This window comes from Vulpes vulpes, chromosome 6, assembly GCF_048418805.1.
Source record: "Vulpes vulpes isolate BD-2025 chromosome 6, VulVul3, whole genome shotgun sequence".
NCBI classification, from domain to species: Eukaryota; Metazoa; Chordata; class Mammalia; order Carnivora; family Canidae; genus Vulpes; species Vulpes vulpes.
Genome location: NC_132785.1, coordinates 130,796,704 through 130,824,672, shown reverse-complemented (window position 1 = coordinate 130,824,672; position 27,969 = coordinate 130,796,704). Strand labels below are relative to the sequence as shown.

General features: G+C 69.5%; 1 protein-coding gene across 5 annotated transcripts in view; it reads right to left on the bottom strand.

Moving 5' to 3' along the window:
• Window positions 1-794: 794 nt before the first annotated feature.
• Window positions 795-27,969, bottom strand: part of MTA1 (metastasis associated 1) — a 28,678-nt gene continuing 1,503 nt past the window's right edge. The window contains exons 1-22 of one of the 5 annotated variants that reach the window (XM_072762523.1): window positions 27,423-27,627; window positions 18,481-18,548; window positions 16,405-16,498; window positions 13,600-13,650; window positions 13,330-13,456; window positions 13,198-13,261; window positions 11,776-11,893; window positions 9,398-9,500; window positions 8,719-8,818; window positions 8,262-8,450; window positions 7,224-7,298; window positions 7,053-7,111; window positions 6,632-6,747; window positions 6,248-6,399; window positions 5,966-6,155; window positions 5,754-5,843; window positions 4,543-4,695; window positions 4,354-4,389; window positions 2,636-2,647; window positions 1,823-1,854; window positions 1,586-1,737; window positions 795-1,414 (exon numbers count right to left, since the gene is read on the bottom strand). In XM_072762523.1, the coding sequence (XP_072618624.1) occupies window positions 1,264-1,414; window positions 1,586-1,737; window positions 1,823-1,854; window positions 2,636-2,647; window positions 4,354-4,389; window positions 4,543-4,695; window positions 5,754-5,843; window positions 5,966-6,155; window positions 6,248-6,399; window positions 6,632-6,747; window positions 7,053-7,111; window positions 7,224-7,298; window positions 8,262-8,450; window positions 8,719-8,818; window positions 9,398-9,500; window positions 11,776-11,893; window positions 13,198-13,261; window positions 13,330-13,456; window positions 13,600-13,650; window positions 16,405-16,498; window positions 18,481-18,548; window positions 27,423-27,612 (2,322 nt within the window). In that variant the 5' untranslated portion in view covers window positions 27,613-27,627 and the 3' untranslated portion in view covers window positions 795-1,263. Of the gene's footprint in view, window positions 1,415-1,585; window positions 1,738-1,822; window positions 1,855-2,635; window positions 2,648-4,353; window positions 4,390-4,542; window positions 4,696-5,753; window positions 5,844-5,965; window positions 6,156-6,247; window positions 6,400-6,631; window positions 6,748-7,052; window positions 7,112-7,223; window positions 7,299-8,261; window positions 8,451-8,718; window positions 8,819-9,397; window positions 9,501-11,775; window positions 11,894-13,197; window positions 13,262-13,329; window positions 13,457-13,599; window positions 13,651-16,404; window positions 16,499-18,480; window positions 18,549-27,422; window positions 27,628-27,969 lie in introns of those variants that run through there. The other 4 variants (XM_072762525.1, XM_072762524.1, XM_072762526.1 and 1 more) reach the window with 4 other exon arrangements.

Here is a 27,969-nt window from a genome sequence, read left to right as displayed (position 1 = left end):
GAGGAGGCAGAGCTGGGGGAGGAAGGTGGAGGGGGCCCCACCCCAGGAGGGCCCGGCCCAGCCTCGCCTCCTCCAGGCCAGCTGGCGTGGCACAGAGTGAGAGGTGTCCCCCTAGACCCTTCTCTCCGGTGGCCAGACAGCTTGCCCCCGTCTTGCCGGCCTGCAGGGGTGGGTGCAGAGGTATGGCCAGAGGTAGAATTTCTGAGAACAACGTATTTGCTGAAATCTGAGCAAATTCTCACTTTGGAAACTCCACACCTGCTGGGGGTTGGTTGGCCCTGCGGCTCTGGGCAGAAATCCTCGGACAGCTGGGCCAGGGCTGTGCCAGGAGCTGGGTGGGGGGCCAGCCTGACCCAGCTATGCTGGCCGCCCTGGTGGGAGAGGAGCCACAGGGCCACCGGAGCCAGGCACCTGGCCGCCTGGGTCCCAGGCCAGGCCCAGGCCACCCCCCGACTCCACCAGACACGGGGTCTCAGCTCCGCTGTGTGAGGGCCCCGAGCTCTGCACCTTACCCCCACGGGAGACAAGGGGTCACTGGGACAGGTCCCACAGAGGGCCGGTGTGTGGGGGGGCAGGGGCCAAGGGGACAGCAGAACCCCCAGCCCGGCCTGGAGGCCAGGAGAGCCGCGGGGCACACGGTGTTCACCGGGGCCCTCGCCCGAGCGTCCTCCCGCCTGAGGACCCGATCTCGGCCTGGAGCTGCCCCCCTGCCCTGCGGTGCTGGGGGCCGGGGACAGCCTGGACGCCCGAGGCAAGGCGGGGGACGAGGGGACACAAGACACGGGAGGGGCTAGTTGGTTTTTTCTTTTTATGAGTTTTTTTTTCTTTGTTTTTTTTAATATGAAAATTACTTGAAAAGACCAGGGGCCAACCCCACCAGGCAGCTCGGCCGGCCGCTGGCCATGCCGATCCTAACATTCCAGATGTAAGTTACAGAGCTTAAGTTCATCTACAAAAAAAGTAATAAAAATAAAATTTAAAATGGCACCTTCAACAGAACACAACAGAACTGCGGCCGGCCCGCGAGGCCCGCAGCGCGGTGCGGGCTCCGGGCGGCTCCTCGGCTCCGCTCCGGCCAGAAAGTAAACACAAAGCTAAAAACGACTCCTGGGCCTCCTGGGACTCGGCGCGCCTCTTCCCGACGGCCCGGAGGAGCAGTTTCTGTGCGGTGGGGCGGGAGGGGGACGCTACCAAAACCGGGCGGGCGCGGGCGGGCGGCGGGCGGGGGCGCGGGCTGTGGGCGGCGGCGGCGCGGCGCGGGCGCTAGTCCTCGATGACGATGGGCTCGTCGTTGACGGGCGCCGGCGGGGGCGGCCGCAGCGGCAGGGCCTGGCTCTGGCGCAGGGCGATGGGCTTGTAGGGCCGGCGCGCGGCTCGCTTGGTCTCCGAGGACGATAGCAGCTTGCGGATCTTCCTGCGAACAGAGCGGCGCGGGGTGCCGGGGGAGCCGGGGGGCCGGGGAGCCGGGGTGCCGGGGGGCCGGGGTGCCGGGGGGCCAGGGGAGCCAGGGGAGCCGGGGGGCTGGGGGGGCAGGGGAACCCGGGGAGCCGCCCGCCCGCGCCGCCCGCCCCGGGGAGGCCCCCACCTGGTCTCCTCGGTGGCCATGTAAAACACATCATCGGGGGCGTCGATCCAGTTCATCCTCCGCCGCTTGACGGGGGGCAGGGAGCCCCCCCGAATCAGGCGCACTTTGGTGGGGTAGGACTTCCCGTTGAGCAGGAGGTTCCGGCTTGGTCCCTGCGGCAAGGGGCGGCGTGAGGGGGACGCCCGCGCCCCCCACCCCCCGGCCCTGCGCCGCCCCGCGGCCGGCTCGACCTCTTACCATGTGCCTGGTCTGTCCGTGGTTCGCCAGACCTGACAAGAGGGGGAACAGGGCGTGAGGCCTGCAGCTGAGGGCGGGGGCTGCGTCCCCCCCAAGCTGCGGCCTAGCACACGCGCCGGGCGAGCCTGAGGCCGCAGGACCCCCCCAGCTCTGGGGCTCCAGGCAGAAGGCAGGCGTCCCGGCGTGACGGCCCGCTCCCTGGCACGCAGACCGCCTGCCGGCTGGGCCGCCACAGACGAGGCCGGGTTTACACGGTAGCCAGGCAACGCCTCGCCCGGCTATCAACACGGTGGTACCAGAACCCCGCGGGGGGCTGCCCCTCCTCGGACAGCGCTGCGCCTCTTCCCCAGGGACTCCAAGCATCCCTGGCTGACCCCGGGGCTAGCTGCCCCGGAGGAGCACATGGAAGCTTCTAGGAGAGGCCAGGGCACAGGTGCGGCCACCCTACCGGCTCGAGAGGGCACCCTCCCAGGCCGTGGTCCACACGCCCCCAGGCCCCGGCCACGGGCACCCGGGCAGAGAAACCAGGTGACCCCCGATGACCCCACTGCCCCCCCCCCGGCTCCGCCTGCACCAGTGAGCGTGCACACGAGCACACGGTACGGCCCGTGGGAGCACGAGAGCCTGTCCTGCCGGCGGCCTTCCAGAACTAGCCCTTCCCGAGCACGCTCCTTGGCGGAGGTCTGTCGCCTGCGTGCAGCTGTCCAGCCCTCCCACCGCACACCTCCTAGCCTGGGGCGCCCTGGGCAGGGCGGAGGGACGGGCCACCGCCGCCGCCGCAGCCCTGCAGCCCCCAGGCCCGGCGCTACTTACCCAGGTAAGTGCCTATCAGAGCGGCGGGTGCGGAGGGAAGGAAACACACGGTTAGTGTTAGGCAGGGAGCACGTGCACTGCCGCGGCCGGGGAGGGCGGGTGCGGAGCAGATGCGCCTGCAGGGGCTGGGTTAGTGGGTTAAGGCCCCAAGGTGCCAGGGTCCGGGCCGGCCCAGAGCTCAGCTCCTGCCCGTGGGCTCCCGGGGGCGCCTCAGGAGGCCGGCTGCGGCTGCTTGCTGGGCTTGTGGGTGGCGCCAGGGCTCCCGGGGGAGGCGCCCAGCAACGGCGCCCTTGGGACCCTCATGCTTGGACCCGAGGAGATGCGCAAACACGCCAATTTGGACAAACCGATAAAAGCAAATTAACCTTATCCACCTCGCTTGTTAATGGCTTTTTGCAAAAAAAACCCCAAAGCGCAGCAAAGATACCTGCTAACTAGCACCGGGGCCTGTGGCAGGCCCCGTGGGGGGCTGACTGTGGGGGGCTGACCATGGGGGGCTGGTGGCCAGGAGGCAGGAGCCCCCACGGAGGGGCTCACGAAGAGAGACAGCCGGGCACCGGGGGCCTAGGGCAGGGCAGGGGGCAGGGCCCAGGGCGAGGCGAGGCCAGATGGCCACTGCCTGCTGCCCCTCGCAGGCCCCCATGCCTGGCCCACCCCTCGGCAGCAGCTCCCCAGCCCCGTGTGAGCAGGGAACTCTGGGCACATCCGTGCTCGCTGGCCCGCACCATGACCCCGAGCCTCCGTCAGCAGGGCCTCTGACCTGCTTCCCCTGTCCCTGCCTCCCTTCCACACGGATCCCGCCGCAGGCGGACGCTGGGGGGCCAGAGCCTCCGGGGCCCACAGGCCCCTCGCTGCCACCACGGCCACCCCTCTTAGCACCTCACTGTGGCGCGGTCTCAGAGCCCGTGGATGCCCCTCGCCCAGCTGAGGGGGCAAAGCAAGGCCCTGAGCCCCTGGGGCAGTGACTGTGCACCGGCCTGGACGATCAGGAGGCCCGCTCCCGAAGCGCCAACCACCTGGGCACTGGGTGGCGGCAGGGTCCCACGGCCCCTGCTCCCCCCCGCCAGCCTCCCCCCTTCCCCTGGGCGTCCGGCCCCACTCGGAGCGTGCTGCCTCCGCTCTGGGACACCTGGCCCCGGCGTGCCTCCCCGTCAGGCCCTGGCCTGGACATTCCCTTGGGCCTTGCGTGCCTCCCCCAGCCCTGCCAGCCAGGCCCACAGCTCGGTCCTATCTGCCCCCACCAGAGAGGCTGGGGTCCCGAAGCCCCCCCCCACACGGCAGGGCGCACAGGAGGGTCATAGGCACAGCGCGGGCAGCCGCGGGAGCAGAGGCTGACGGCATGCGGGCGGTCACAGCGCGACGGCAGACAGTACAGGCAGGCGGCGGGGGCACCAGGGCTACACGAGCGAGGACAGTCCACTGACCGGGCACTGGGCCGGGAAGGAGGGGGACACCCCATGAGCCAGAGGCCCCGGGGAAGGAGACGGCGTTCGGGTGCGTCCGATGGGGGGGCCCGTGAGGCCGCACTTGGCTCTCTGCCCAGCGACAGGGGAACCGGGGGAGCGCGGGGAAGCAGGGTGCGGCCCGGCCCGCGTGGACTGGCCCCTGGGCGAGCCCTGAGCCGCCCGCCGTGCACCATGCACGCGAGGGTACAGCACATACAGGCAGCGCACGGGGGCTCGCGCAGCAACCCTGCCAGCGGCCGCCGCAGGCCTTACCCCTACTGGGCATCAAGAGGCGCTTCTTCATGTTGCCTGCCAGCGCCCGACGGCGGGAGAGAGAGGGAGAGAGAACACCATCAGCGGGCGCGGGCGAGGCTGCGACAGGGCCGGCCGGGCACCCCCAGGCCAGCAGGCCGCGCCGGCCCAGAGAGGAGGCCCCGCCTGGCCGCCCCGCCGGAGACTCACCGTCCACCCCGTTGTGCTGCTCATAGCTCCTCTTGCCCAGGATGGTGGGGGAGCCGTTGTTGATGACGGGGGCCGACTTGGCCGGGGTCAGGCCTCCGAGCACGCCAGACACGCTCTTCACGGGGTCGGGCTTGGGGGGGCGGGGGTGGGTCTCTGTTGGGAGCAACAGCAGGGGCTCACTGTGGCTAGGGAATGGCTTGAGCAGCCCCCGGGGCCCATCCCGATGGAGGTCGACCATGGGGCCGGCCGGGGGAGCACACCGCCCGCCCTGCCCATCAGGGTGTCCCAGGAGTGGGGAGAGCGAGGCGGGCCCGGGCCCCACAGATCACTGGGCGACTGCCAGCAGCTTCCAGGCTCCAGACACAGGCCCATAAACAAGCAGCCCATCAGAGGTGTCTAGGTCCGGGCCACCGGAGCTGATGGCAGCGGGCTGGCCGCCGGCCAGGTGATGAATTAACTGCCAGGCTGGCCCAGCCAAGGCCACGCTCCCCTCAGCGCCGGCCGGCCGCAGGCTCAGGCTTGAACCTGCCAAGCAACCCCCCCCCGGGCCCCGGTAGCTCTCGAGATGGGGCAAGGCCCAGCCCCCCGACCCAGACCCTAGACATCTGATGACGCCAAACCCACTTGAGTCCACGTGGAACACGATTAGGTCATGGTTCTGGAATGTCCTTCACAGAAGGTCAGCCACCTCCACGCTGGAGGGACTGACTCACGATCCCGCCCTGAGCCCAGCACAGGGGCCAGCTCCCTCCTGCCCCCAAGCGCCCTGGTGAGCCCCCAGGACAAGCCGCCCATGGCTGGCTGAGCGGTGGGCAAAGCCGAGCCCAGGGGTGCCAGCCGAGGGCCCCATGGGCTGCAGACTAGGCGTGTGTGCTGCTCACGCAGCAATGGGCCGTCCACTTGGGCTGGGGGCGAAGAACCATCCTGCAGGTGTCTGCAGTGGATGCCCAAAGCCCGTCCTGAGTCCGTGTGGCCAAACCCTGGACGCCCCCAGGCCCCCCTAGACGCCCCCAGGCCCCCCTGGTCCCCCCCCAAGCCCCCACGTGCTGCAGCAATACAAGGGCAGAAGCGTGGGGGGCCGGGGGCCACGGCAGCTCAGGCCCCAAGGGCCCCTCCAGGCCTGGCTCGGTGGCAGCACGGAGGCCGGCCCCCTCCCTTGCAGGCGCCCGCTGCCAGGCCGCCCATGCGGGGCTGGGGCGGGGCAGGCTTACCTAGGTACCGGAGCACAGCTTCCAGGGGCTTCCGCACGGCCTGCTTCAGCACCAGTGGGCTCTGGGAGGCTTCGGGCAGCCGGGCTGTGCCTGTGGGGGCCCGGCACACAGAAGGGAGCCCGGGGTCAGAACCCCCATACCCGCCGGCCGCCCCACGTGCTGTGAGCCCCTCCTCCGAGGACCAAGCCCGGGGCTGGGGGGGCGGCACTCACACTCCGCCTTGATGGCCGCGCTGTTGATGGGCATGTAGGGGTGCCGGGCAGCGTGCCACGGGCGCAGGATCTCTCGGCACAGGCGCCGGGCGATGCGGGTGAGCTTGGTGGTGTGCAGATAGAAGGCCTGTCTCGTCTTCATGGCAAACTTGGGACTCCCGCTGCTCCGGGCTGGGATGCCGTGGGGGCTCTGCGGAAGGGGGCGCGCCGCCCCGACACAGCGCCATGACCGCGGGCCGGGCGCCCGGCCACGCGTGGGGGCGGGGAGGGGTGCCCACTTACCATGTTACTGCGGTTTGGTCCTGGCCTCTCTCCATCTAACCGGGTTGGCATTTTCAAGCCACCATATTTCTTCCAATATGTCCAGCAAGATGCGCAGAGGCGACACTGCATGTTAGGGGGACCCCAAGAATACCACTGGTAAGACTGGGCGGCTACGGACAACAAAGTTGGAAATAGACGGGTCCTTAAGCAGAACCAGTGACGGCAGAGAGCATTACACAGTGTCGCCCGCCCGCCCGCTGAGCCGCCCCGCCCAGGCCCCCCGCACACCCGCGAGGAGGGTTTCCCGGGAGGGGTGGCCCCCGCCCCCCGGCCAGGACCCCGGGACGGAGCAGGGCGCCCAGCGCTGCGGGTGGGCCCCGATGCCGGGCGGCAGGCACTTACTGTAACAGCTCTCGCAGGCTCGGCCAGCCCCAGGGCTCTGGCCTGGCGCCCCCGCGCCATTCACCACGCCTGCCTTGACGTTATTGACGCTGATCTGGTTCGGGTTGGGCTTGTTACTTAGGGCAAGGGAGAGAGGCAGCACGTCACGGGAGCGCCTCGCGGCCACGCCAGGAGGCGCCGGCTTCCTCCCCGCCAGTCCTGGAAGCGGCTGCGGAGAACTTCGAGCCCCCGTCTACACCCCAGCTCTGGCCGCCAGAGCTGTGCTGGGCTCAGAGTGGAACCCTGGGCCAGGTGGGCTCAAGTCCTGGAGCCTGTGCCTCAAGAGCCACTCCCCACCCGCCCGGCGGCCAGAGGTCCGAGGACCCCGGCCCACCCAGCCCACGGTCCCCAGGGGCGGCGAGGACGCGCACGACGCACTTACTAGTTGGGAATATACACTTGCTTTAACTTGCTCTCCGCTTCAGCCGCTTTCAAGCGTTTCTGGAAACGTGGAACTGATGTCAAGGACGGTGGGAAGGGTAGGGCCGCCCCTTGGGGTGCCGGAGGGGGAAGGGCCGCCCGTGGGGTGCGGGGTCCCCGTGGGGGCGCTCACCTGTTGCACGTATCTGTCCGTGGTCTTCCACATGTAGTAGTACTCGATGATGCTGGTGAGGGACTTCCAGGGCAGCTGCACGACAGGGGGTGGCACGTGTACGTGGGGTCCTCCCCAGCCAAGCACCGCTCCCTCGCATGCCCGTGACTCAGAAACCCGCCTGGTGGTGTCCTGGATTCAGACCCTGTCTACACCTCGACTGCTCAGCGGTGGCAGAGGGGCCAGAGTGTCTCAGTCGGGGTCCCAGCCCCGTGGCCTCTGCCAGCGTCTGGCTATGCAAGTCGGCCCAAGGGTTCCCAGCAGCCCCATCTTCTGGCTGTCATTTTTTTTTTTTTTAAGATTTTATTTATTCATGAGAGAGGCAGAGACACAGGCGGGAGGAGAAGCAGGCTCCCTGCAGGGAGCCCGACGTGGGACTCGATCCCAGGACCCCGGGGTCACGAGCTGGGCTAACGGGCGCCCTTGGCTGTCGTTCTCGGGGAAGCTCTCAGCGAACTAATCCTACGTCAGACTCTGAGCGAGTCAGACTCTGCTCTCCGCTCTGCCCCTCGGGGGCCTCAGCAGGCTTCTCTATCCTGAAAGGGTCCCTTCTGCCTTCCCGAGGCTTATCAAGATTCCCACCTCGGGCGGGGGCCGCTCCTAAGCAGATGCCGGTCGGCCTGCGGGGGCCCCCGCCCCCCCCACCTGGGACAGACACGCTCGCCTCTCACGTGACTGCACGTGTTCAGCTGAGCACAGGGGCTGGGGGGTCCCGAAGGGCACAGGCCCTGCCCGCGCTGCGAATCCCAAGGGCTCCCTGGGGGACACTCTCAAGGGACAGGAGACAAGGACGCACAAGGAGAAGCCCTGTGGGTCAACAACCGACAAACTCAAGGTGGCACAGGTGTTGGCGCCAGGAGGACACTGCGGGCCAGCACGGGCCCCCGGCCTGCGGCAGGAGCAGCTCTCAGCCCAGCCCTCCCGGGAGCGGCACACTTGGGGGGCGGGGGGCGCACAGCGGTGCCGGGAGGGGCCCGGAGCCCACCCGGGGACACTCACGAAGTCTTGCTGAATGTCCGTGAAGTCCTTCCCGTACTTCTCCAGAGCCTCCTCGAAAAGGCTGGCCTCGGAGGCCGACCACTCCTCCATCTCGTCCCTGCAGAGCACGGGCCCGCCCTGCGGCACCAGCGCCGAGATGGCCTTGGCGACGTCGTACACGCTCTTGTGCAGTGTGTCCATGGCATGGAACTGGCAGGACACACAGGTGTCACCCAGGCCCACCGCCCGAGAGGAGAGACGACAGTCCCAGGGGCAGCTGCAGGCCCAGGAGTACTGGGGCCTCCGAGGGGCTCGCTCCCAGGACGAGCTGCTGGGCTCTCCTGGAGGGCATGGACGGCTCGCCCAGCCTGCCCTGGCTGGCGTGGAGACCCCAGGGGGATACGTGGCCCGGACACAGCAGGCCCCAGCAGGGCCCCAGCAGCACCTGTGTGCAGATCCCCGCACCCGGCCCACTCACCAAGGTGATGTCCCGGGAGGCGGCCGCGGCGCTCATGTGCAGGCTGGGCTGCCGGACGGAGCTGCTACAGTCCAGGGCTCGCGCAAAGGTGCCGACGGAGCTGGGGGCGGTGGGGGCACAGTGACCACTGGAGCCCGACACAGAGGTGCCCCAGCCAAACCCCCAGCACAGCGATACAGGAAGACGCTGCTGGGAGGCCCCAGGGACAGAGCAGGGACACCCGCAGACAGAGCTCTGACTCAGCCGCCGCCCGGGGCTCCCCTTCCACAGGCTCGGGTCCAGCTGAGATCCACGGGTGCCCCAGGCATGTGGCTCCCGCACCCACACAGGGACTCCCCTCCTGCTGGCCCGGGCTCAGGGCTCCACTGGGGGCCTGCTGGAGGGAACGCCGCTCCTCGGAGCACTGCCTCCCTCGTGGCCTGAAGGCCCTGGGTCGTAGGAGCCACGTCCCTTGGCCACCTCCCCACGGTCTGCAGGGCAACAGCCCACAGCCCATCCAGAGATGGGAGCATCCCCGTCCAGCCCACAGCCCTGCCTGTGTCCGGCCTGCTCTGGCCCTGCAGGTAGGCGGCCCCAGGTGATGCAGGTGCGCAGGCCCCGCCCCCAAAGCCAGGAGCTGCCCCGCCCCGGTGCCCGGGTCCAGGCGGTACCCTGGCTGCCCCCAGTGCCCAGAACTCACCGAGCCACCACCAGGAACTGGTCGATCTGCTTGTCTATGAGCGGGTTGTGCGCCTCCCACACCTTGGTCTCCAGTCTGGACTGGTCTCGGCCGTCCTCCTCACCTGTAGGAAACACAACACGGTGACGCCGACGTGACCCCGAGGCCCTCCCCCGCTGCTTGCGGCCAGGCCTCTTGGAGCGAGGGCTCTGCAGGCCTCCGGGGTCCTGGGGTGGGCCCGAGGGCCACTCGCTGCGCTAAGCGGTGAGCCCAGGGGAGGCGGCAGCAGGCGTGCACGCAGTTCCAGGCACGCTCGGCTCACAGCGGATTTTCACCTCTGCCAACACAGCAGCCCCCTCTTCCCCCCGCCGCGCCGGCCCGCCTGCTGGGGGCTGGCGGAGTCTGATGACCGGCTCGGGGGCCGGGGGAGGCCCAGGACGGCTTGGCCTGCCGTGGGCCCGAGCGGCCAGGTGTGACAACGGGGGTGCCGGAGGCCGGCTCTGGCTTGGATCAGGCCCCTGAGGCAGAGGCAGCCCGGCAGCGGCAGTGCGCTCAGCAACCAGGACATGGGACAATGGCTGCGACGGCGTGGGCATCTGCCAGCCGGGGCCCCTCGCAGTGCCAAAGAGGCCACAGTTCAGTCTATCCTCTTCCAGGAGGGCCGCCACCCCCGGCCGCTCTTCAGCCTGCAAACGCCAGAGTCGGGGCTCGTTTGGGGGGCTGTGTCCTGCAGGGCTGGGGGCAGAGCCGCACAATCCGGCAGGCACGACGGCTTCTGATGAAGCAAGCTTGCTCCCAGAGGACAGGGCGGCCGGCCAGGGGACACCTGGGGAGAGCCCGCGCCCAGGGCAGCCAGCCAGCGTGTGCAGGACGCCCACGGCCACGCTGGCCAGCCCCCCGGGCCAAGGGCACGTCCTCAGGCAGCCCAGGCCCGCAGGCTGCACAGCCGCAGGAGATCCACTCAGCTCCTGTGCTGCGGCGACAGCACGCTCCAGGTCAAGGGCGGGAACCCACATGGCGTGTCCCACCGGTCAGTGCCCAGCAGGCCGGCCAGGGAGCCTGTGCGAGCAGGTGGCTTGAGCGGGGCCAGTCGCCAGAGACACGTGTGCTCCCTCGCCTCGGGGGAGGTCGGGCCTCGTGGGCCCACCTGGGGTCACGGCAGGAGGACCCCACACCGCAGGGGCGTGACGGTTATCCCTCCCGGTCGCCCCTGGAGGCTGGGCCTGCCGCGCGGCATAGGCTGACTGTGGTGGGACGTTCCTAGTCGTAGCCGGTGTCCCTCCTGGGGGGCCTCTGCCCTGAGGCCCCTCACCAGACCCGTCACCCTCAGCCACACAGGGAAGGCGGCCTGGCACCCGCCACAGACCTGCCACTGTCGGATGGGCCAGCCGAGCCCCGAAGGACGCCTGGTCCCTGGCACCAACCACGCCCACAGCAAGGGGATGGGCCTTGCTTGCTCCTCAGAGGCCGCCAGGGGGGCCGGCGTGGACAGGCAGGAGGAGCGGGTGCACTCGGGGACCCCGTGGGAGGAGAAGAGCCAGAAGGGGGACGCAGGGCAGAGGGCCAGCGGGCCGGGAGGGCAGCCTCGCCACACGGGACAGAGGGAACCTGCGTGCCTCCGGCGTGGCTCCTGCCCCGTCCTCATCTCCCACCGGCGGGACCACAAAGAGCCAACAAGCCAGCGTGTGAGCACATCAGCGTGACGGCACACACGTGCGTGTGCATGCAGTGGTCATGCGGGTGCGGACAGGACGGGCCAGGGGGGGGCACACGAGCCAACACCAGACCGGCCTCAGGGAGATGGGGCATCACGCCCAGGGAGACGCAGAGGCCACAGAAAAGGGAACCCGGGCGCTCAGGAACCGTCCTCGGATTAAAGCCGGGACCACGGACATCGGGAGGGAGGCTGGAGCCCGGGGCGCTGGCGGGGCTGGACCACGCGCTCTGTCACCGCGGCCCTGAGGCCCCGGGCTGGGCTGGCGGCCGGGGAGGCTCCACGGGAGCAGCTCAACGAGCAAAGACCTCAAGATCACCAGGGCCAGCGGGCCTACGTCGGGGTGATGAGGGCGGTCTCAGCAGCGGGGCGGCAGGGGCGGCGCCTGCACGCGGCCACGCCCGGGAGGCCCACAGGCTGCGCAGGGCCACGGGCGCCCCGAGCCACGTTCAGGCTCCAGCTCCCAGGACCCAGCCCCAGCCCCAGCCCTAGCCCCAGCCCCAGTAGGTGGCTCCGGCCGGAGGCAGGACGCACGGCCCCTCCGACCACGACCACGGCGGCCTGCGCGGGGTCGCCCACAGCACCGCCCGGCGGCGGAAGTTGGCAGCACGGGCAGAGGCTCCTTCAACAAGTTTCTTTGGAGAAAAAGCTCAGCAGGGCGCCCGGAGGCCGCGGGGCCGCCTACCTTCCTTCAGCAGGTCAGTGATGTCCGCCTGGTAGCGGTTTCCCACGCGGATCTCCCCCTTATCGGCCAGCAGGGTCTTCTGCTGGGGGTCGTAGACTAGAGAATAGAAGAAGAAATCCTGAAAGACAGCACAGGACGGCGTCAGCAGGGCGCCCGCGGCCTCACTGAGCCCGCCGCAGGGACCCGGGCCCGGCCAGCCTGACCATGCGGGGGGGCGCTCGGCAGCGACAAAAACGCTCCAGCGCGGCTCCGAGCGGCTGTCACGGGAGACGCCCACGCGGGGCCACAGAACGTTCTGGGCTCGATGCCCCGGGCTGCAATGCAGCAGCCGCCCCGCGTTTCTCGCCCGGGCCGCGTCCTGGGGGCACACCCGGCCCTCCTGACCCCGGCCCCGCGCGGAGCTCTTAGAATCTGCGTTGAGCGGGTTGGGCTGTTCTCCCACGGCTGCGGGTCCAGGTCACGAGCGGAGCGTCCGCTCCCGCCTCGACCCTCCCGCCCCCCGGAGGCGGGCGTCCACAGGAGCCGCAGCAGTCGCTGGGTCGGTGGCCTCTCTCACTCGCAAGAACCACGTGCGTCCGAAGCAGGTGTGGACGCGGGCAGGGCCCCCGGGACACACGCGTGCGGCCGCTGAAGCCTCACGAGTCACAGCAGACCATCTTGCTCAGTGACGTGTCTCTGCGCCATGTCCTGTGAGGCTCCACCGCCACGGGGTCCCTCGGAAGTAGGGACCACGGGAGCAGCTCAACGCTGCTGGCACCCCCACCACGCTCCCGCCCGCCCGCCGGCTTCCAGCGCCTCCTCCAAACGCGCCTGGCGTCTCCGTCCGCCCTGCGGGATGGACTGTGGGCTCGTCCCCTCCCGGCGGCTGCTCCAGCTCCCGAAACCGCGTCAGGCCATCGCGTGACCGCACCACCAGCTCTCCCCGCGGCCACGCCGCTCGCTTCTGCACCCCGTTCCCCGGCCACAAGCCAGGCTCCGCGCGGTGGGAGGGGACTGTGGCTGAGAATGAGGCCGCCCCTCAGGCCTCCAGCCCCTGCAGGCCCCACCTGACCCCCAAGGCCTGTGTCCCCGCGTCCCAAGTGCAGGCTCCGCCCGGGCCATGCAGCTCCCCAGGGACACACGCGCTGTCTGGAGACATTCTCAGCTGTCACAACTGGGGGCGGCATCGGTGGGTCGCGTCCTACAAACGCATGAGGTCCCTGCTCCTGTGTGTGGGACGAGAAGGCTGGTTCCACGGCCCTGAGCCCCTGACAACTCGTGTTTTTGGTTTTAGGCTCAGAAACCCTTCCCACCGCCTGGGCGTCGTGGCTCCGGCCCCATACGGTGAGGGTCCGAGGTGCTGGCCTGCGGCGGGCCGCGAGGCTCTGGCCCAGAGAGGGGCAGGGGTGGGGACGGCCCCAGGGACGCCGCGGCTGGCCTCACCTCCCGCTCCAGGTAGGACTTGAGTGACTCCGTCTCGTTGAGCAGGGTGACGCTGCACTTCCCTCTGCAACAGGAGGGCGCAGCGTCAGGGGGGCAGGGCGGACCCCCGGCACCCTCCGGGCCGCTGGGTACCTGATGTGAGTGGCGGGCAGCGACTCCAGCTGCCGGGACAGGAACAGCTCCCGGTGCCGTAGCTGGTGCTTGAGCTTCTCGGGCAGGTCCACCATCTCGGGGTTCTCCATCTCCTCCTCGATCTCCCCTGCAGGGTCCAGGGCTTCCTGTGAGTCAGCTACGAGGTGCCTGCCCAGCTGCGCCCACTCGCCCCCGGCACTGACGGGGGGACAGGGGACGGCAGCTCCCACCAGCCGGCCCGGAGGGTCCTCCGCAGCGAGCGGCGCTTACCTTCCTCGCCGTTGTCGGCCCCTGGTCCGGTTTTATAGCAGACAGACAGGGCTGAACGACAGACAGACAGAGCCCAGACGGCAGGTTAGCGCCGGAGCACCGGCCACCCACCGGCTGCCCGCAGGCTGCGGAGAGGGAGTTGGGGGGGGGGCAAGGGGGACACAGGGCCCAAGGGCAGGGAGGGGCCCAGGTCAGGTCGGCAGAGCACTGACCATCCCGAGTGCGGACCAGGGGCCTCGGCCACACCTCCAGGGCTAGGACACTGATGCCCGCAGGGAGCGCCCCAGGCTCCTGCGTGAGCACGCACACCTGTCGGGCACCTACCAGGAGGCACAGTGGAGGTCTGGGGGACCTGGGGGGCTTGGGGGCCATGCCAGGCCAGGGCACGCAGAGGCCGGCCACCCCACGAGGCTGCTGCACCTGGGCAGCACCTGGGCAGCACCTGGGCAGCACCTAGGGACCCGGGTCTCTATCCCAGGGCCCTCCGCAGCCCTCTGCTGCCCCCCAGTGGTGACAGAGAGGCCAGGGCCCGGGCTGCAGGGGGACGGGGTCCTGTGCCTGCTTCAGGCAGGTGGGCCCGGAGCCTGGGCGTCCACACTGCTGGCCTTGCCACCTCCCTGCCCACTCCTGCAGACCCCACCAGCACGCTGCGGCCCAGCTGGGGACGTCACCAGCGTCCAGACAGCCACCAGCCGGCCCACCTGACGGGCACACCTGTCGTGTGACGGCTCCCAGGCCAGGGCAGCGTGGTCAGGAGTGGGGCCGGAGAGTCACCGGGCCCCTCCCCAGCAAGACACAAGCCTGCAGTGGCTCCGAGATCCCCACCCCTCAGCCGCCACGGGCAGTGGTGAGGAGCCCCGAACGGGCCTTCCAGGCACGTGCACGGCCCGGGAGCCACACTCGCCAGCAGCCCCAGGAGCTTCCCACAGCCCCGCGCCCCCCACCCCAGCCTCCAAGCGTCCTGCAGGCCTGGTGGACCCGAGTGTGTGTGGTGCTCGGGCTGCAGGAAGTCAGCGAGTGGCGGCTGGGGGAGGCCGTCTCTGGCACAGAAAACCCTGCCTCTGGGACCCGTGCGTCCTGGTCCTGGGCCCGGTCTGGGGCTCACCCCCCAAGGCACAGGTAGGACCCGTGCTCCCACCCCAGCCAGCTCTGACACGTACCCCGGGAACCCCCGCAGCCTGCTCTGGGGGCGTCTGGGGGGGTGTCTCCTGCACCTGCCGCTCCCCAGGGCAGGGTCCTGCTCAGACCAGCCGTGTTGCACGTGTGTGTGCAGGCCCAGGGCAGCGGGCTATGGCCGTGTCTGCTGTGGCTTGAGGGGGCTGTTCTGGTTCCCTACAAGGGGTCGGGGCTGAGCAGAGCGTGGCTGGAAGATGCCCGGAGGACCTCCCTGCTGCGGACACCCACGTGGCCTGGGTGCATCTGGCCCATGCTGGGAGCTGGAGGCCTGGCAGCGGGCTCCCTGGGTTCCCCGTGCGCCAGAAGGGGCCCCACAGGTCTTCACACCTGCCCTGACACCGGGCTTGGGCCTGGGCCAAAGGGTGGACTGGTGTCACCCTGGCCACACCCGCCAAGGTGGCCCCATAGAACGAGGTTCCTGCCCCAGATGGCCACGCCAGCGGCTTTGCCGGACCTTGTCACCCACCTCGCCGCGGTGCCCTGGGGAGCCTCGGGGGCACTGGCCATCCCATCAGCCCCAGCGTGGTCCTTCCGGCCACACAGCCCCCACCCCCCAGCTCCCCTCACGTGATTCCAGCCAAGCTCCCACCTGGCCCCTCCTGGCCACCAGCTCACTGACCTCCACGGTGCCCGACAGCGGGAGAGCCCGGCCCCAGGTCCACCGTGTACCACCGTGTGGCAGGGGGGTAAGGACTGTCTGTGGTCCCGCTGGGCCAGGCAGGGGACCCAGGGGAGGCGGCCCGTAAGCATCAGCACCCAGGTCAACAGTGACCCCTGTGGGACATCCTGGTTCCCGCTGCGGCTGGGGGGCAGCTTCAGCCCCCACGACCAGACACAGCCACGTGCAGCACGAGCGCAGCAGCCGATGCAACCAGAGTGGCACAGAACGCCACGGCCCAGACCCCAGCCACCCACCCACCCGGGAGGCCGGACCGGGCCAGCCAAGGACCAGCGGCTGCTGCCCTCCCCTGCCCGGTGTAGGGGCCGTCCTGGGGCACCCGCTCAGCCGGGGCCCTAACGCACCTGGCTGCTCCCCTCCCTCATCCCCGGGGCCTGGGAAGACCCAGTCCCGGACCACCCCCTACCCCTCCAGGACCCAGGGAGGAGGCCGGTCTGCCCGGGCGTCCAGCCCCTCACACCACCGTGCTGGGGGCTCCCCCGGGTCCCCCCAGAGGCTCACAGGTGGGGCCCGTGCCCACCCAAGGAGGACGCCTGATGAGCTGATGGACCCATGAGAACGGCGCGTGTCCCCAGGCTGGACGGCCGTGTGGCAGGCAGCTGGGGGCCCAGGGGCAGCCCCCACGGAGGCCAGAACCTCAGCCCGGGCGCAGGCAGGTCCCACCCTGAGGACGGGGGCTCTGGAGCGGCCCGGGCCCTGGAGCACACGCCCCCACCTGTGGAAGCAGGTCCAGGCCAGTCCCCGGGGCGGCGCCGCTGGCCGCTGACCAGGAGCAACATCCCGGGGCTCGAGCTACGCCGCCGCGAGTCCCTCCGGCCCCAGGCTTCCCAGACTCAGGACGAACTACAAACAGGGACTTTGCTTCTGAAAACACTACACCCGACGTCAGGAAACCTTCGGAGCCGCAGAGGCCTCGCCCCTGCCCCCCCCAGGGAAAGGCCGAGACTCACTGGCGTGCTTGTCGGCCAGGGCGATGAGGGTGCTGGAGATGTCCCGCCTCCGGTAGAAGCACACCACCTTGGCCTCCACGTTGCCGTTGGCCGTCTGCAAGAGCGAGGCAGGGTCTGAGCAGCGCACCGGGGGCCGGCAGGTCGCAGGAGGAGCCAAGCCCAGGGAGCCTCGACGCCGAGTGGGCCAGGGCATGTCTGACCGGGGAGGGGCGCTCGGCGGACCTGAGCGAGCCCAGTCTGCGCCCCCACCCTCCAGCGGTGCACCCTCCTCCCGGCCCGCCAGCCGGGTCCCCCTGTTGACCTGCGTCCCTCCCCCAGGCCTTGCTCGCTCAGGACCAGAACCTGGCGGACGTCTGGACGCTGCAAAGGCCAGAGCCCCTGGGCCCCCTCCTTCCAGCACCCCCGGGGTGGATCAAGGCCTCCGCTCCCCATCAGAACTGGAAGCAGCCATGGGGGCACCTGGTCAGGCGGCCGCCTCTCGATTTCAGCCCAGGTCGTGACCTCAGGGTCACGGGGCCGCGCCCCACGGGCTCCCTTCTCAGTGGGGGGTCTGTGCGGGGCTCCCCGCTGGCGCCCTCCTTGGCACTCAGGGCCTGGAGCAAGCAGTCGGCGCCCCTGCCCTGCCGGCCCCTGGGGAGGCCGCCAGCGCCCAGACGCCTTCCAGGACCTCCGAAGAGCTCGGCAGACGCGAGACAGGGGGGGGGGGGGGGGGGGGGCGGGTGACCAGCCGGGGGCTCAGGGGCCACAGCCAGCTGCCGCCCCCGCCCTGCGCCAGAGCCGCGCCCAGACGAGCCCTGGACTTCCCGGGACTTGACCCTCGGGGCCATTTCTCCTGCGCCCAAGGGGCCCTGGGGGCCGGGGGGCTCCGGGCAGGGTGGCCCCAGCAGGGGAGGGCCCACAAAACGAGCTCCCAGCGGCCCCAGCTGGGACCAAGACCCGGGTCCCCGGGCAGCAGAGGAGGCGGGCTGCGGGGGCCAGAGGGTCCCTCCCGCCCCACCCCGGTACTGAAGGGGGCCGCAGGCTCACACGCAGAGGCCCACCGACCCCACCCCGAGCGCTCCGACGGCGGGCTGTGGCCGCTGCCGTGCAGGCCCGTCACCCGCTGGCTGCCACAGGCGGCGCCACCTGCCCTCTCCACGTCACGACCAAAGCGAAGGGCAGGGGCTGTGCTGGCCCCACCCGAGACCCACCGCCCGCGGCCAGCCCAGCAGTGGGCCCCCGGCTCCCCACCGCTCACTGCAGTCGCGGGCCTGTCCCCATGTGTCCCCGAGCCGATGCCCACCCCGTGCCCTGCTGGCCCTGCTGCCCAGGCAGGCCGTGGGCAGCTTCCCCCAGCAAGCACCCGCGGGAGGTGGCCCCACAGCGTCCTGGCCACTGCCCCGGCCCTGCCGCGTCCAGACCCAGCCCAGCCTCCCAGGAGCTGCCAGGCTGCTCGGACCAGCCCCACACGCTGTGTGCAGCGGAGGCCTGGGGGCACCCCCCCCCCGGGGCAGATGCTGCGCAGAAGTCTCGGGAACAGGGACACTGGGGTTGGGGCTCGGCTGCCACCAGTCTGCTCCGTGGAGCACCAGCACCCCGACCTCCGCCCCCAGCCCGCCGGTCCCAAGGATGCCCAGCCACGCTGCCGTGCTCGGGGTCCAGGAGAGCAGCCCTTGAGCGCTGGCCTCACAGAGCACAGCCAGTCGGGGACAACAGGTGCTCCGGGGCCAGGGACTCTGCAGCCGCGGGGACACTCCTGCCTCTCCCCAGTGCTGCCAGGGGCACCTCGGAGCGGGAGGCCGGCAGGAGGGGGGGCGGCTGTGATGGCCCAGAGCAGGGCGGCAGGGACCTGAGTGAGCCGGGAAGAGGCAGAGGCAGCAGGTGGGCGGGGAGCCCCCGGCCAGGGGGACCCCACAGGGCACCCCTGTCCCGCAGAGCACACTGGCCACAGGGACCCCACGGAGAGCTCTCCAAGGAGAAGGACCCAGGTGTAGGCGTGCGGCCCGGGAACAAAGCCACCGAAGGGTCTGGGGCCAGCCCTGAAGCCCCGGGCCGCACCCCAGCCCACCCGCTCCCCTCCCCCCCCCACGCACGTACCTTGTTGAGCTCCTCGATCCTGCGAATCAGGTACGGGTTGCTGGAGGAGTTCTCAAAATAGACGTAGTCTGCAAACAGGAACAGAGTGCGTCACCCCACAGCACTGAGCCCGGGGAGACCAGGGGAGCCCCGACCCCCCTCACGCCCGCGCCCAGTTCTAGGGGCCAGGAACAGGAGGGAACAAAGGACACGGTGCCCCCGCCACCTCGGTGGGGAGACAGGTACCCAGACATGTTAGTGGGTGCCGGGCACAGGTCCTAGAGGACGGAGGGGGCTGCCCCGGGCAGAGGGTCCACCCCCCACCCCCCACCCCCCGCACAGACGCTGTGGGAGCCGGACTGCAGCTTCCCCCGGGACAGCTTCTGAGGGGCTGCCGGGCGCCTGCACCACACCCCCCCACGCGCCCCGGGCAGGGAACGGAGGAGGCCGGGGCTCCCTGGGCAGAGGCAGGGCTCTCGGGGGCGCGGACGGGGTCAGGTGCCAGAGGAACACGGTCCCACCGCCGCCTGCCAGGTCCCCAGCACACCATGTGGGCACCAGGTCGCCTCCGGCTCTGCAGCGGCCTGGGCTCGGTCCCCGGGAGGCTGGCAGGCACCCGGGATTTCCCAAGAGGCCCACGGGGGCGGCTGGCCGGCTCCCACAGAGCCCAGGCCAGCCGGGAGGCCACCCAGCTGCCAGCCTGGCCGCCTGGCCGACGCCGTGATGTAGCAGGTAACTCGAGGCAGCTGCGGGTGACTCGGTGCCAGGACGAGGCCAGGCTGCAGTCCCCAGCAGGGGTGCCCCACGCTGTCCCCCGTGCCCCAGGGAAGGCCTGCAGGAGGCCCGTGTCAGCCGGGACACAGCCAAAGGGCCACTCGGAGCACACATGCTACCCCAGGACCCAGGCCAGCTCCGTCCCCACAAGAGGTCCTACCGCTCCACCGTGTGGAGAGGCCCCAGCAAGCATCTGGCACCTGCTGTTGCTGTGTACCTGCTGCAGGCACCTGAGGAGGCTCACCTGTGCTGCAGAGGAGAGCTCACCTATGCTGTGGGGAGAGGGGGGCGCTCACCTATGCTGCTGCGGGAGGCTCACCTGTGCTGCAGGAGGAGCTCACTATGCTGGGGGGGGGCTCACCTATACTGTAGGAGGGAGCGCACCTGTGCTGCTGGGGGGGGCTCACCTGTGCTGCCCAAGGCCACAGCCGGATGGGACGCGGCCAAGGGCACCCACAGAGCTCCACGGAACGAAAGGGCAACAGCCCAGAGGGAACAGGGCTGCCGGGCTCAGAGGGCCACGCTCGCGGGCTGGGGGGGAGGAGAGGTCTACGGGAGGGGACCATGGACGGGCCGAGGTCGGCCTGACGGCGGTGGAAACTCTGAACACAGGCCGCGGCAACGCCCTCCGCCTCGTGAACGGGTCAATTCCATCACACGTGGATTGTCGCTCAAAAGAGCAGTTTTAACACAAAGTCCTAGCACTCTTAAAGCTTTCATCCAAAAAAACTGAAAAACCAATTTAATCAAAGCCGTTGGGGATCCCCGGGTGGCCCAGCGGTTTAGCGCCACCTTTGGCCCCGGGAGTGGTCCTGGAGTCCCGGGATCGAGTCCTGCATCGGACTCCCTGCGTGGAGCCTGCTTCTCCCTCTGTGTCTCCGTCCCTCCCTGTGTCTCTCATGAATAAATAAATGAAAATCTATTTAAAAAAAAATAAGTAAATAAACCAAAGCTGTTATTCACGTGCAGTCTACACAGGACACGACCCAGGAGGAGCACCACCGGCCCCGCATGCGGCTCTGAGGATCCCTGCTCGGGCGGCGGGCAGGGGGCTGGGGGGCACGGGGCTGCGTCCCAGCCGCCAGTCGCACCCCTGCGTGTGCTCCCCACAATTCAGACCTGCACGCCTGAGACGGTGGGTTACGCTTTGGTAGATGGGAAAACACGCAAAGCAAAAACATGGTAGATGATGAGCAAAAACCAGCATAATGAGGGAAAACGAGCTCCTGTGAACAGCCAGTAAGGGGGTCAACCTCAGGCCAGGCTGACAAAGGAAAGACCCGGAGGGTGAGCGAGTGAGAGCTGGGCGGGAGGGGGCTCCCGGCGCCGCTGCCTGAGGCTCAGGTGACTTGGGGCCTGCGCTGGGCGGACGCAGACCCCCGAGCTCCCCGCGGACAAACAGGCAACCCTGTGCCCTAAAGAAATCAGGCTCGGGCAGCCCAGGGGGGCTCAGCGGCTTGGTGCTGCCTTCAGCCCAGGGCGTGATCCTGGAGTCCCGGGATCGAGTCCCACATGGGGCTCCCTGCACGGAGCCTGCTTCTCCCTCTGCCTGTGTCTCTGCCTCTTTCTCTCTCTGCCTCTCATGAATAAATAAATCTTAAAAAAAAAAAAAAAAAAAAACAGGCTCGGGGCACGGTGGTGGGCTGAGAGTCTGCCTTTGGCTCAGGTCACGATCCCGGGGCCCCGGGGTCAAGCCCCACGTCGGGGTCCACGCTCAGCCTGGAGCCTGCTTCTGCTTCTCTCTCCCTTTCCCTCTCCCTGTGTCCTCTCTCTCTTTAAAGGAAATAAGATTCAAAAAAGAAAAAAGAAAAAAGAAAAAAAACCCTTTCAATTGCAAGCAAGAAAATAAAAATCAACAAAGGAAAGAAAGAGGCAGCCCTCCAGACCCAGACGGGCCCTGCTGAACCCAGCCAACACCCAAGGGGGACCTGACGCCAGCCCACGCCGTTCACCCTGAGAGCGGACGCGGGGACCAGGCGGGAACCCCACAGACGCGAGGAAGCGGTGAGACGCCGCAGCCGCTGGGACCCGAGGACACAAGGTCGGCTCGACGGGGAGGATCGCAGCGGCGGAGCGAAGGCAGCCCAGGCCGCAGCCGTCGGAGCAGAAGCAGGAGGGCCACGCCGTCCCGACAGTCTCCGGCAAGCCGGGGGTGCGTCCGCCCCGCAGCAGGTGCTCGTGGAACCCACCGCCCACGGCAGGACGACGGCCTCTCCCCGCCGCGCTCCCAGCCGGGGCCCACCAGGGAGATCATCAGCCACGCGGGGCCCGGCCTGTGTGCCCGGGAGATGCCACAGTCGACGGGGAAGTGACGAGCGAGCGAGCGAGCGTCACACAAGCGCCGCGGACAGGAGCTCCGAGGACCGTCACGTACCCAAGGGTCCCTTTAGTAAAAGACCCACAGACGCTTAAAGGTGCAAAGTCCCGTGCGGGAGCCGCGGGCAGAGCTGCACACGCGGGTCGGGACGCGGGTCGGGACCCAGGAGCCTCCGCCCAGGGCACCACGCGGCCCGAGCGGACGTCCCCACCCGCCTGTCATCGACGGCTCAACTGGCCGAGGAGCAGGGGACGCCAGCTCCACCGCGACCGTCTGCCCAGGAGCACTGAGCGGCTTCCGGGCAAGACCTCTGGCTCCGCCGGGGTCCACGGTCAGGGCCACGCGCCATCCAGAGCGACCGCGACGCCCGTCCACGGGGACTGTGGGGCAGCTTGCGGTTCTCGCCCTGTCCGACGGGGAACCACAGGGTGCGTGGAGGACATCACGACCGCGTGGCCGCCTCGGGCGAGCAGCCTCAGGTCCGCGTGGTGGCCGGAGAACCCGTGGTCCCCGGGAGAGGCCGTGAGCCTGGGCGCCGCCCGGGTGCCCTCGACGTCACTGCCCTGGCTGCAGCGCTCTTGTGACCAGCCACCACGAGGCGTGAGGGCCTCGCGCGTCCTGGGCCCGCAGTGCAGGGGGGCCGAGAGCCCAGGGCCTCCCGACGCACGGGGCCCCCCAGCCCTCGATGGGGCCCACATCCTGCCAATGCGGCCGGGGCCAAGCTCTGCCTCCCGCTGTCGCCGTGACGCTTGGACACCACACGGGGCCGTCTGAGCCGCCCACCACCTCCGCTGTCCCCAACACGGCTTCCCCAGGTGGGACAGTGGCCGGGGGCAGGGCTGCAGTTTGCTGCGGCCTCAGAAGCACCGTTGCCGGGGATGCGGCGCCACGTGTCTCCACAGGCACGCGGGGAAGCAGCGGGCGGCCGTGGGCCTCCTGCCCCAGCGTCTGCCTCTGCCCGGAATATAAGAAACCGCAGTAACGTTTAACCCCTGCGGCGCCGCGGGGCTGCTGCACGGCAGGGTGAGGGCAGCGGGATGCTCGGCCTCCACCGTGGACAGTGGAGTCCCCGGGGTCAGGGAAGGTCGTGCTGACCCACGGCTGCACCAGGCGACAGAGACTCAAACATCCTGCACGAAGGCACCGGCCAGCAGGACAGCGGCCCCGGGCAGTCGCGCTCCGTCCCCTCCTTTGCCGTCCCACGTGCCGCCTGCACCAGCTGAGCCCCCAGGTGTCCCCTCTGCCCAAGGACGAGGGTCTCCGGCTGTGGCCCAGGAACACGGTCCGAGCGGGCTGGCCGCCCCGAGCCGCAGGCCCCACATCCGCCTGCACTGGGCCGTCTCCTGCCGACTCGTCCCAAACCACGCTGGGTTGCAGGCGTCCCCACTCACCCCTCGGAGCCCACGCCCAGGGGACGCCGCCCTGCCCCGGAGGCCAGCTGCCCCCTGCAAACACCGTTGGGGCGCGTCACCATCTGTCGGCGGCCTCCCGATGGCTGACGGACGAGGCGCCGGGACGCGGGGACTGCGGCACCTCACTCGGCTCCGTGGACACGCTCAGCTGTGACGAGATGCTCCGGTTCACGTCTTCCACCTTTTGCGACCGTGACCAGCTCACGAGCTGTGAGACGGGGTGATGCCCACACGCCCTGTGCTGCCCTAGTGGCCGCGCCACCCGAGCCAAGGACGCAGGGACGCCCACGCCGCTGGGTTCACAGTACACGCCTTCCTGAGATGCGATGTCACAGCAGGGACGCCACGTGGCGCTTGAGCACGGCCGAGATGGGACGGTGTCCGCGGGAGCAGCAAGGGGACCCCCGCCACGGCGCTCAGGCCACCGCTGCGGCTCACAAGTCGCCGGAGGGGATGCGGGAATGCACCTGCAGGGCTGCATCTGGGGAGAATTTGCTGCAGCGCTGAGGCGGGGGAACCTTCCAGAATTTTGGCGTCCGGGACACGACGGCAGGTGCAGGTGTCTCCCCCGCACGGACCTTCCTGCCAGCCTGACACCACCCCAGCGGGGCCCCACCGCTCTTCTGCGGACCAGCCGAGCTCCGCGTCACCCGGGTCCAGGCCGTGGCCGCGGGCCAGACGGGGGGGGGGGGGGCACAGCACCCGCCCGACAGCCTGCGCCCTGACCTCAGGGCTTCCCGGGAGGCGTGGACACTGCGCCCGAGCACCGGGGACAGGAACCTGACCCGTGGCGAGATGTGACAGAGGGGCCGGCAGGACCGGTGAGCGAGGACGGTGCGACTGCAGCCAGTGGTGGTGCCGGAGGAGGTTTGTGAACAGACGCACGGGTGAGAGCCCAGGGCCCTGGGGGCGCAGCGGTGGAGCCGCCTTCCGCCCAGGGCGTGAGCCGGTCCCGGATCGAGTCCCACCTGGGGCTCCCTGCAGGGAGCCTGCTTCTGTCTCTGCCTCTCTCTCGTGAATAAATACAATATTTGGAAAAAAAAAAAAAGCAAAACCTAGAGCCTCCGAGTGCACCCCACACAAGGGGGAACCCAACAGCAATCCCCTGGGGCGCCTGGGTGGGCCGGTCGGATCTCAGCTCCGGTCGTGACCCCGGGCCTGGGACCCCGGGCGCCCGGTCCATCGCACCGTGTCCATCGGGTTAGGGCGGCACCCACGGGAGCCTGCCCCGCCCCCGCCCGTGCATGCGCTCTCCCCCCCACAAATAAAGAATCTACAAAAAAAAAAAGTAAAGCCCCAAACTACAAAAATTCCACAAGAAAACAGAAAGAAATCTCTGTGAGCTTAGATGAGGCGGGTTTCGTAAGCGTGGAAGAGCTGTGGGGCCCGTGCGTGAAGGCCGGGAGGACACACGCTCCCACAGCTCGGCGGGGGGACGGCGACCCCGCGGGTGGGGGCCTGGGCCGCACCATCCTCACCGCCATCCTCACCCGAGAAGGCCCTGCCCAGGGGTCAGCGCCGCCGTCCGCCGTCCACCCCGGCTCCACGTGCAACTCCGCGCCGACCCAGGTCACGGCCCAGGACACGCACGAGCGGCGGCACCGGCGGGCGAGGCCACTGCGCAAGGCGCCTCCACACTCCCTGCGCGCGTCACGCGGCGCCTGCAGCCCTGGTCCCCACTGAGCCCGCTGGCCCCCGCCGGCCGGCCGACGCCTGACCCGGTGCCACCCCACCCAGGGTGCTCGGTGTGCGCCCAGCCTCCCTCACCCGCAGTCCGCACCCCACGCAGCTGGTAGGGGGCCGAGCGCGAGCGTTGGTTCCGGTCGTGGTCCCGGCAGGGATCCAGCCCCGCCTCGGGCGCCCTGCTCCTCCCGCGCCCTCGGCCCGTCCCGTCCCCGCTTGTGCTCACGCACGGGCTCGCTCTCCAGTAAGTAAATAAAATCTTCAAAAAAGGAATAAAATAAACAGAAGGTGAAAGACAAAAATGTGGAAAACGCATCACGGGACAGGCCCAGGGAGGACCCCCGCCCCCGCCCACGGGGTGGAATGAAACCAGGAGGCAGGACGTGGGCTCCGTGGGCCCGGGCTGGGGGCCTGCTCCTGGGGGCCGCGGTCTCAGGGCTCTCGGGCTCTGCGCAGCGGCCACAGCACGACCCGGGTCACAGGTCAGGTGGGCGCAGGCGGAGGCAGGGGTGTGGGACCCGCGGAAGCACCAGGGATGGTGCCCGGGGATGGTGCCGGCGAGGAGATGCCACAGGAGGTGCCACAAGAACCGGGGAGCTGGGCCGCCCCACACCACCCAGCACACCGCGGGCGGCCCTGGCGCCCACCGCCCACCCGCGTGTCAGAACCCGCCCACCAGCTCCGCGGGGGCCGGGAACCCCCCAGCCCCAGGCTCCCTCCTCACTCCTGCACCGCGGGGACACCTGCAAGCCCCACATTCTTCTTTTCAAATTTGGGGACGGAATCAAGAGAAACCCAAGCAGTGGCCAGGACCTCAGGCTGACCACGGGCAGAGCCAGGGCTGGGCACACAGCCCTCGAGCACGGGACACGGAGGGAATCCTGACTCATGCCTCTGCAGGACTATCCCCCAAATACCGCACGGGGGTCCCCATGGTTCCACCACCCGGACCGGGGCTGTCCTGTGAGCAGAGGGCCTCGCCACCCACACACCCACGGGGCTGGGGCCCAGGGCACCCCAGAGGGCCCCTGAGAACACAGCGACGGCCCTAAGGGCAGCCAGCAGCGTGGGGCCATGTCACCGTCCCCACCGAAGTCTGGGAACCAGAGGCTGACGTCTACTTCGGGCAGGTGCTCCGAGGGTCAAGGGCTCCAGACACTGGGCCTGAGTGGGGCCGGGTCTCCCATGCTCTCGGGACATGTGCTGGGGCAGGGTCTCAAGTGTCGCCACCCTCCTCTGCCGCCCGAGGGAAGGGTGAGTGGAGGCAGACGCAGGGCTGCAGAGGGCGGGGGCCCAGCAGGGGGGCCTGTGGCCGGGGTGACGGGACGGTCGCTGCGCGGGGGACCCCCCGCTCCTCGGAAGCCGCTAAGCAGTCTTAAGCGGCGAGAGAGAAGCTTAGCAGGATCATCTCCTACGGCAGGTCCCAGACCTGGAGCAGGGCCAGCCTGGGGGCCACCAGGCAGCTGAGGGCCCGGGAGGGGCCGTGGGGCCCCAAGAACCTGCACCCTGGGTGGGGGGCACCCTCACAGCCTGGCACAGGCCTCCGGGGCTAGCTGTGCAGAGCCCTCGGGAGCCCCGGGAAAGCTGCACCCCAGGTCTGTTGCCAGGCGGGTGGGGGGTCAGAGAGAGAAGCCGCAGCCCCGGGCAACCCGCACATCAAATTCTGGGGAGCCCGTGGGCGGGGGCAGGAAAGATGCTCCCCCGGGGGCAGAGGCCGCGGCCGAGCCAAGGGCAGCCCCGCATCCTCGCCCCGCCGCTGAGGTCCTGCTGCGAGCCAGCAGCCACCCCGTGGGCTCCCGGAGGGACGCGTCCGCCCCTTAGGACCGTCTACTCCATCCTCGGGTTGTTTCTTATTAATCCAGGGGTTACTGGCCGACTTCTTCTCTCGAAAGGGACAAGGGGAGCCAAAGCCACGTGGGCAGGCCGCTGCAGGCCCCCCGAGGGACAGGACGAGGGCCGCAGACGCAGCCGGGGGCCCCTGGGCGCCCCACCCCTGCCACCGGCACCGGCCTTGACAAGTTTGGGATTTTCACGTGTGTGACCTTGTCACCTGGTCAAAAGTTTAAATGACACAAAAGGCAACAGGATGGTGTGGCAGCAAGACAGGGCCTGAGGGCACAGTAGCCGCGCGGCCCAGGTGAACCCCGGCCAGCGGCCAGGAGCCTTGGGGTGCTCCCGTCACCTTTCTAAAGCACGTTTTCGAGAAGCAAACTACCACCCCAAAGAACGGGGGTTAACTTATAGCAAGGAAAGGAAAAAGGGGGAACCACGGCGGCTGGTTAGAGGCTGTCGCTTAAAAAGAGACACCCCAGTCGGTGGCCGCGCTGTCAGGGGGCTCGCGGGCTCCAGAGCCCTCAATGGCCCTGCAGGACACGTGCAGAGGGAAGAGCCACCCCGCGGCGCCCGCCGGGCCCAGAAGCCGGCCCAGCCTCGGGGAGACGGACCCCAGAGGGGCAGAGTCACAAACCCCGAGCCCGCACCCGCAGCCGGGCCCCGCCTTGCCACGCTCGGGGCCGCCAACAGAAGGCCTCTGTCGGCAGCCAGGTCACTTCCCTGGGAAGAACCGGGCCGCGTCCCCTCCCAGGCTGACCCACTCCACCCAGCTGGTCAGCTGGCACAAAGCCGCCTCCGGCCTCCGCCCCGCCCAGACATCCTGGCAGCGCCCCGGAGCAGCCTGCCAGGTAAAATGCAGGACACCCAGATAACTCCGGGTCCCTGCGAAGGATTTTCTCGCGTGACTACGTCCTCTGCAGTATCGGGGACATGGTTACGCTCACAAACTGCTTCTGTGACGTTCACGTCTAGCCGGCGGCCTCCACGTTCCTCGCTGAACCTGGCACCTTTGCAAAAGGCTCTTTTCTGAGGGTCCTGAGCAGAGATGAGAAGAGGGCGGGTCCCCTTCTCAGAATGGCCCCGCGGCCCTGCCCCAGACCGCACTGCCCGGGCGGGGCCACCCCTGGCCACCATCGGCTCAGAGAGGGCACCCATGCGCGAGGCGCCCCTTCGCTAAGCGAGTACTGGGGGACACGGTGCCAGCAGCCCGGCCAGGACCCGGGGCGGCACCACAGGGTCCCCCTCCACAAAGCACGAGCCAACCCCGCTTCGTCTACAGGGACCCTGTGGTCACACCTGTGGAGCTCAGAGGGGACCAACAGATGTGGGGCGGCCAGGCCTGTCCTGGAGGATGAGCCGAAACCGAGCCCCTGGTCCACTGTGCGCAGCTGAGGCTGGGAAGGCGGGGGGCGGGGGGTCAGGGTCCCACCACGTTCACGGTCCGACCTCAAAGCCCAGCAGCTCGGCCCACACGGCCAGGGGGCCTGAGGC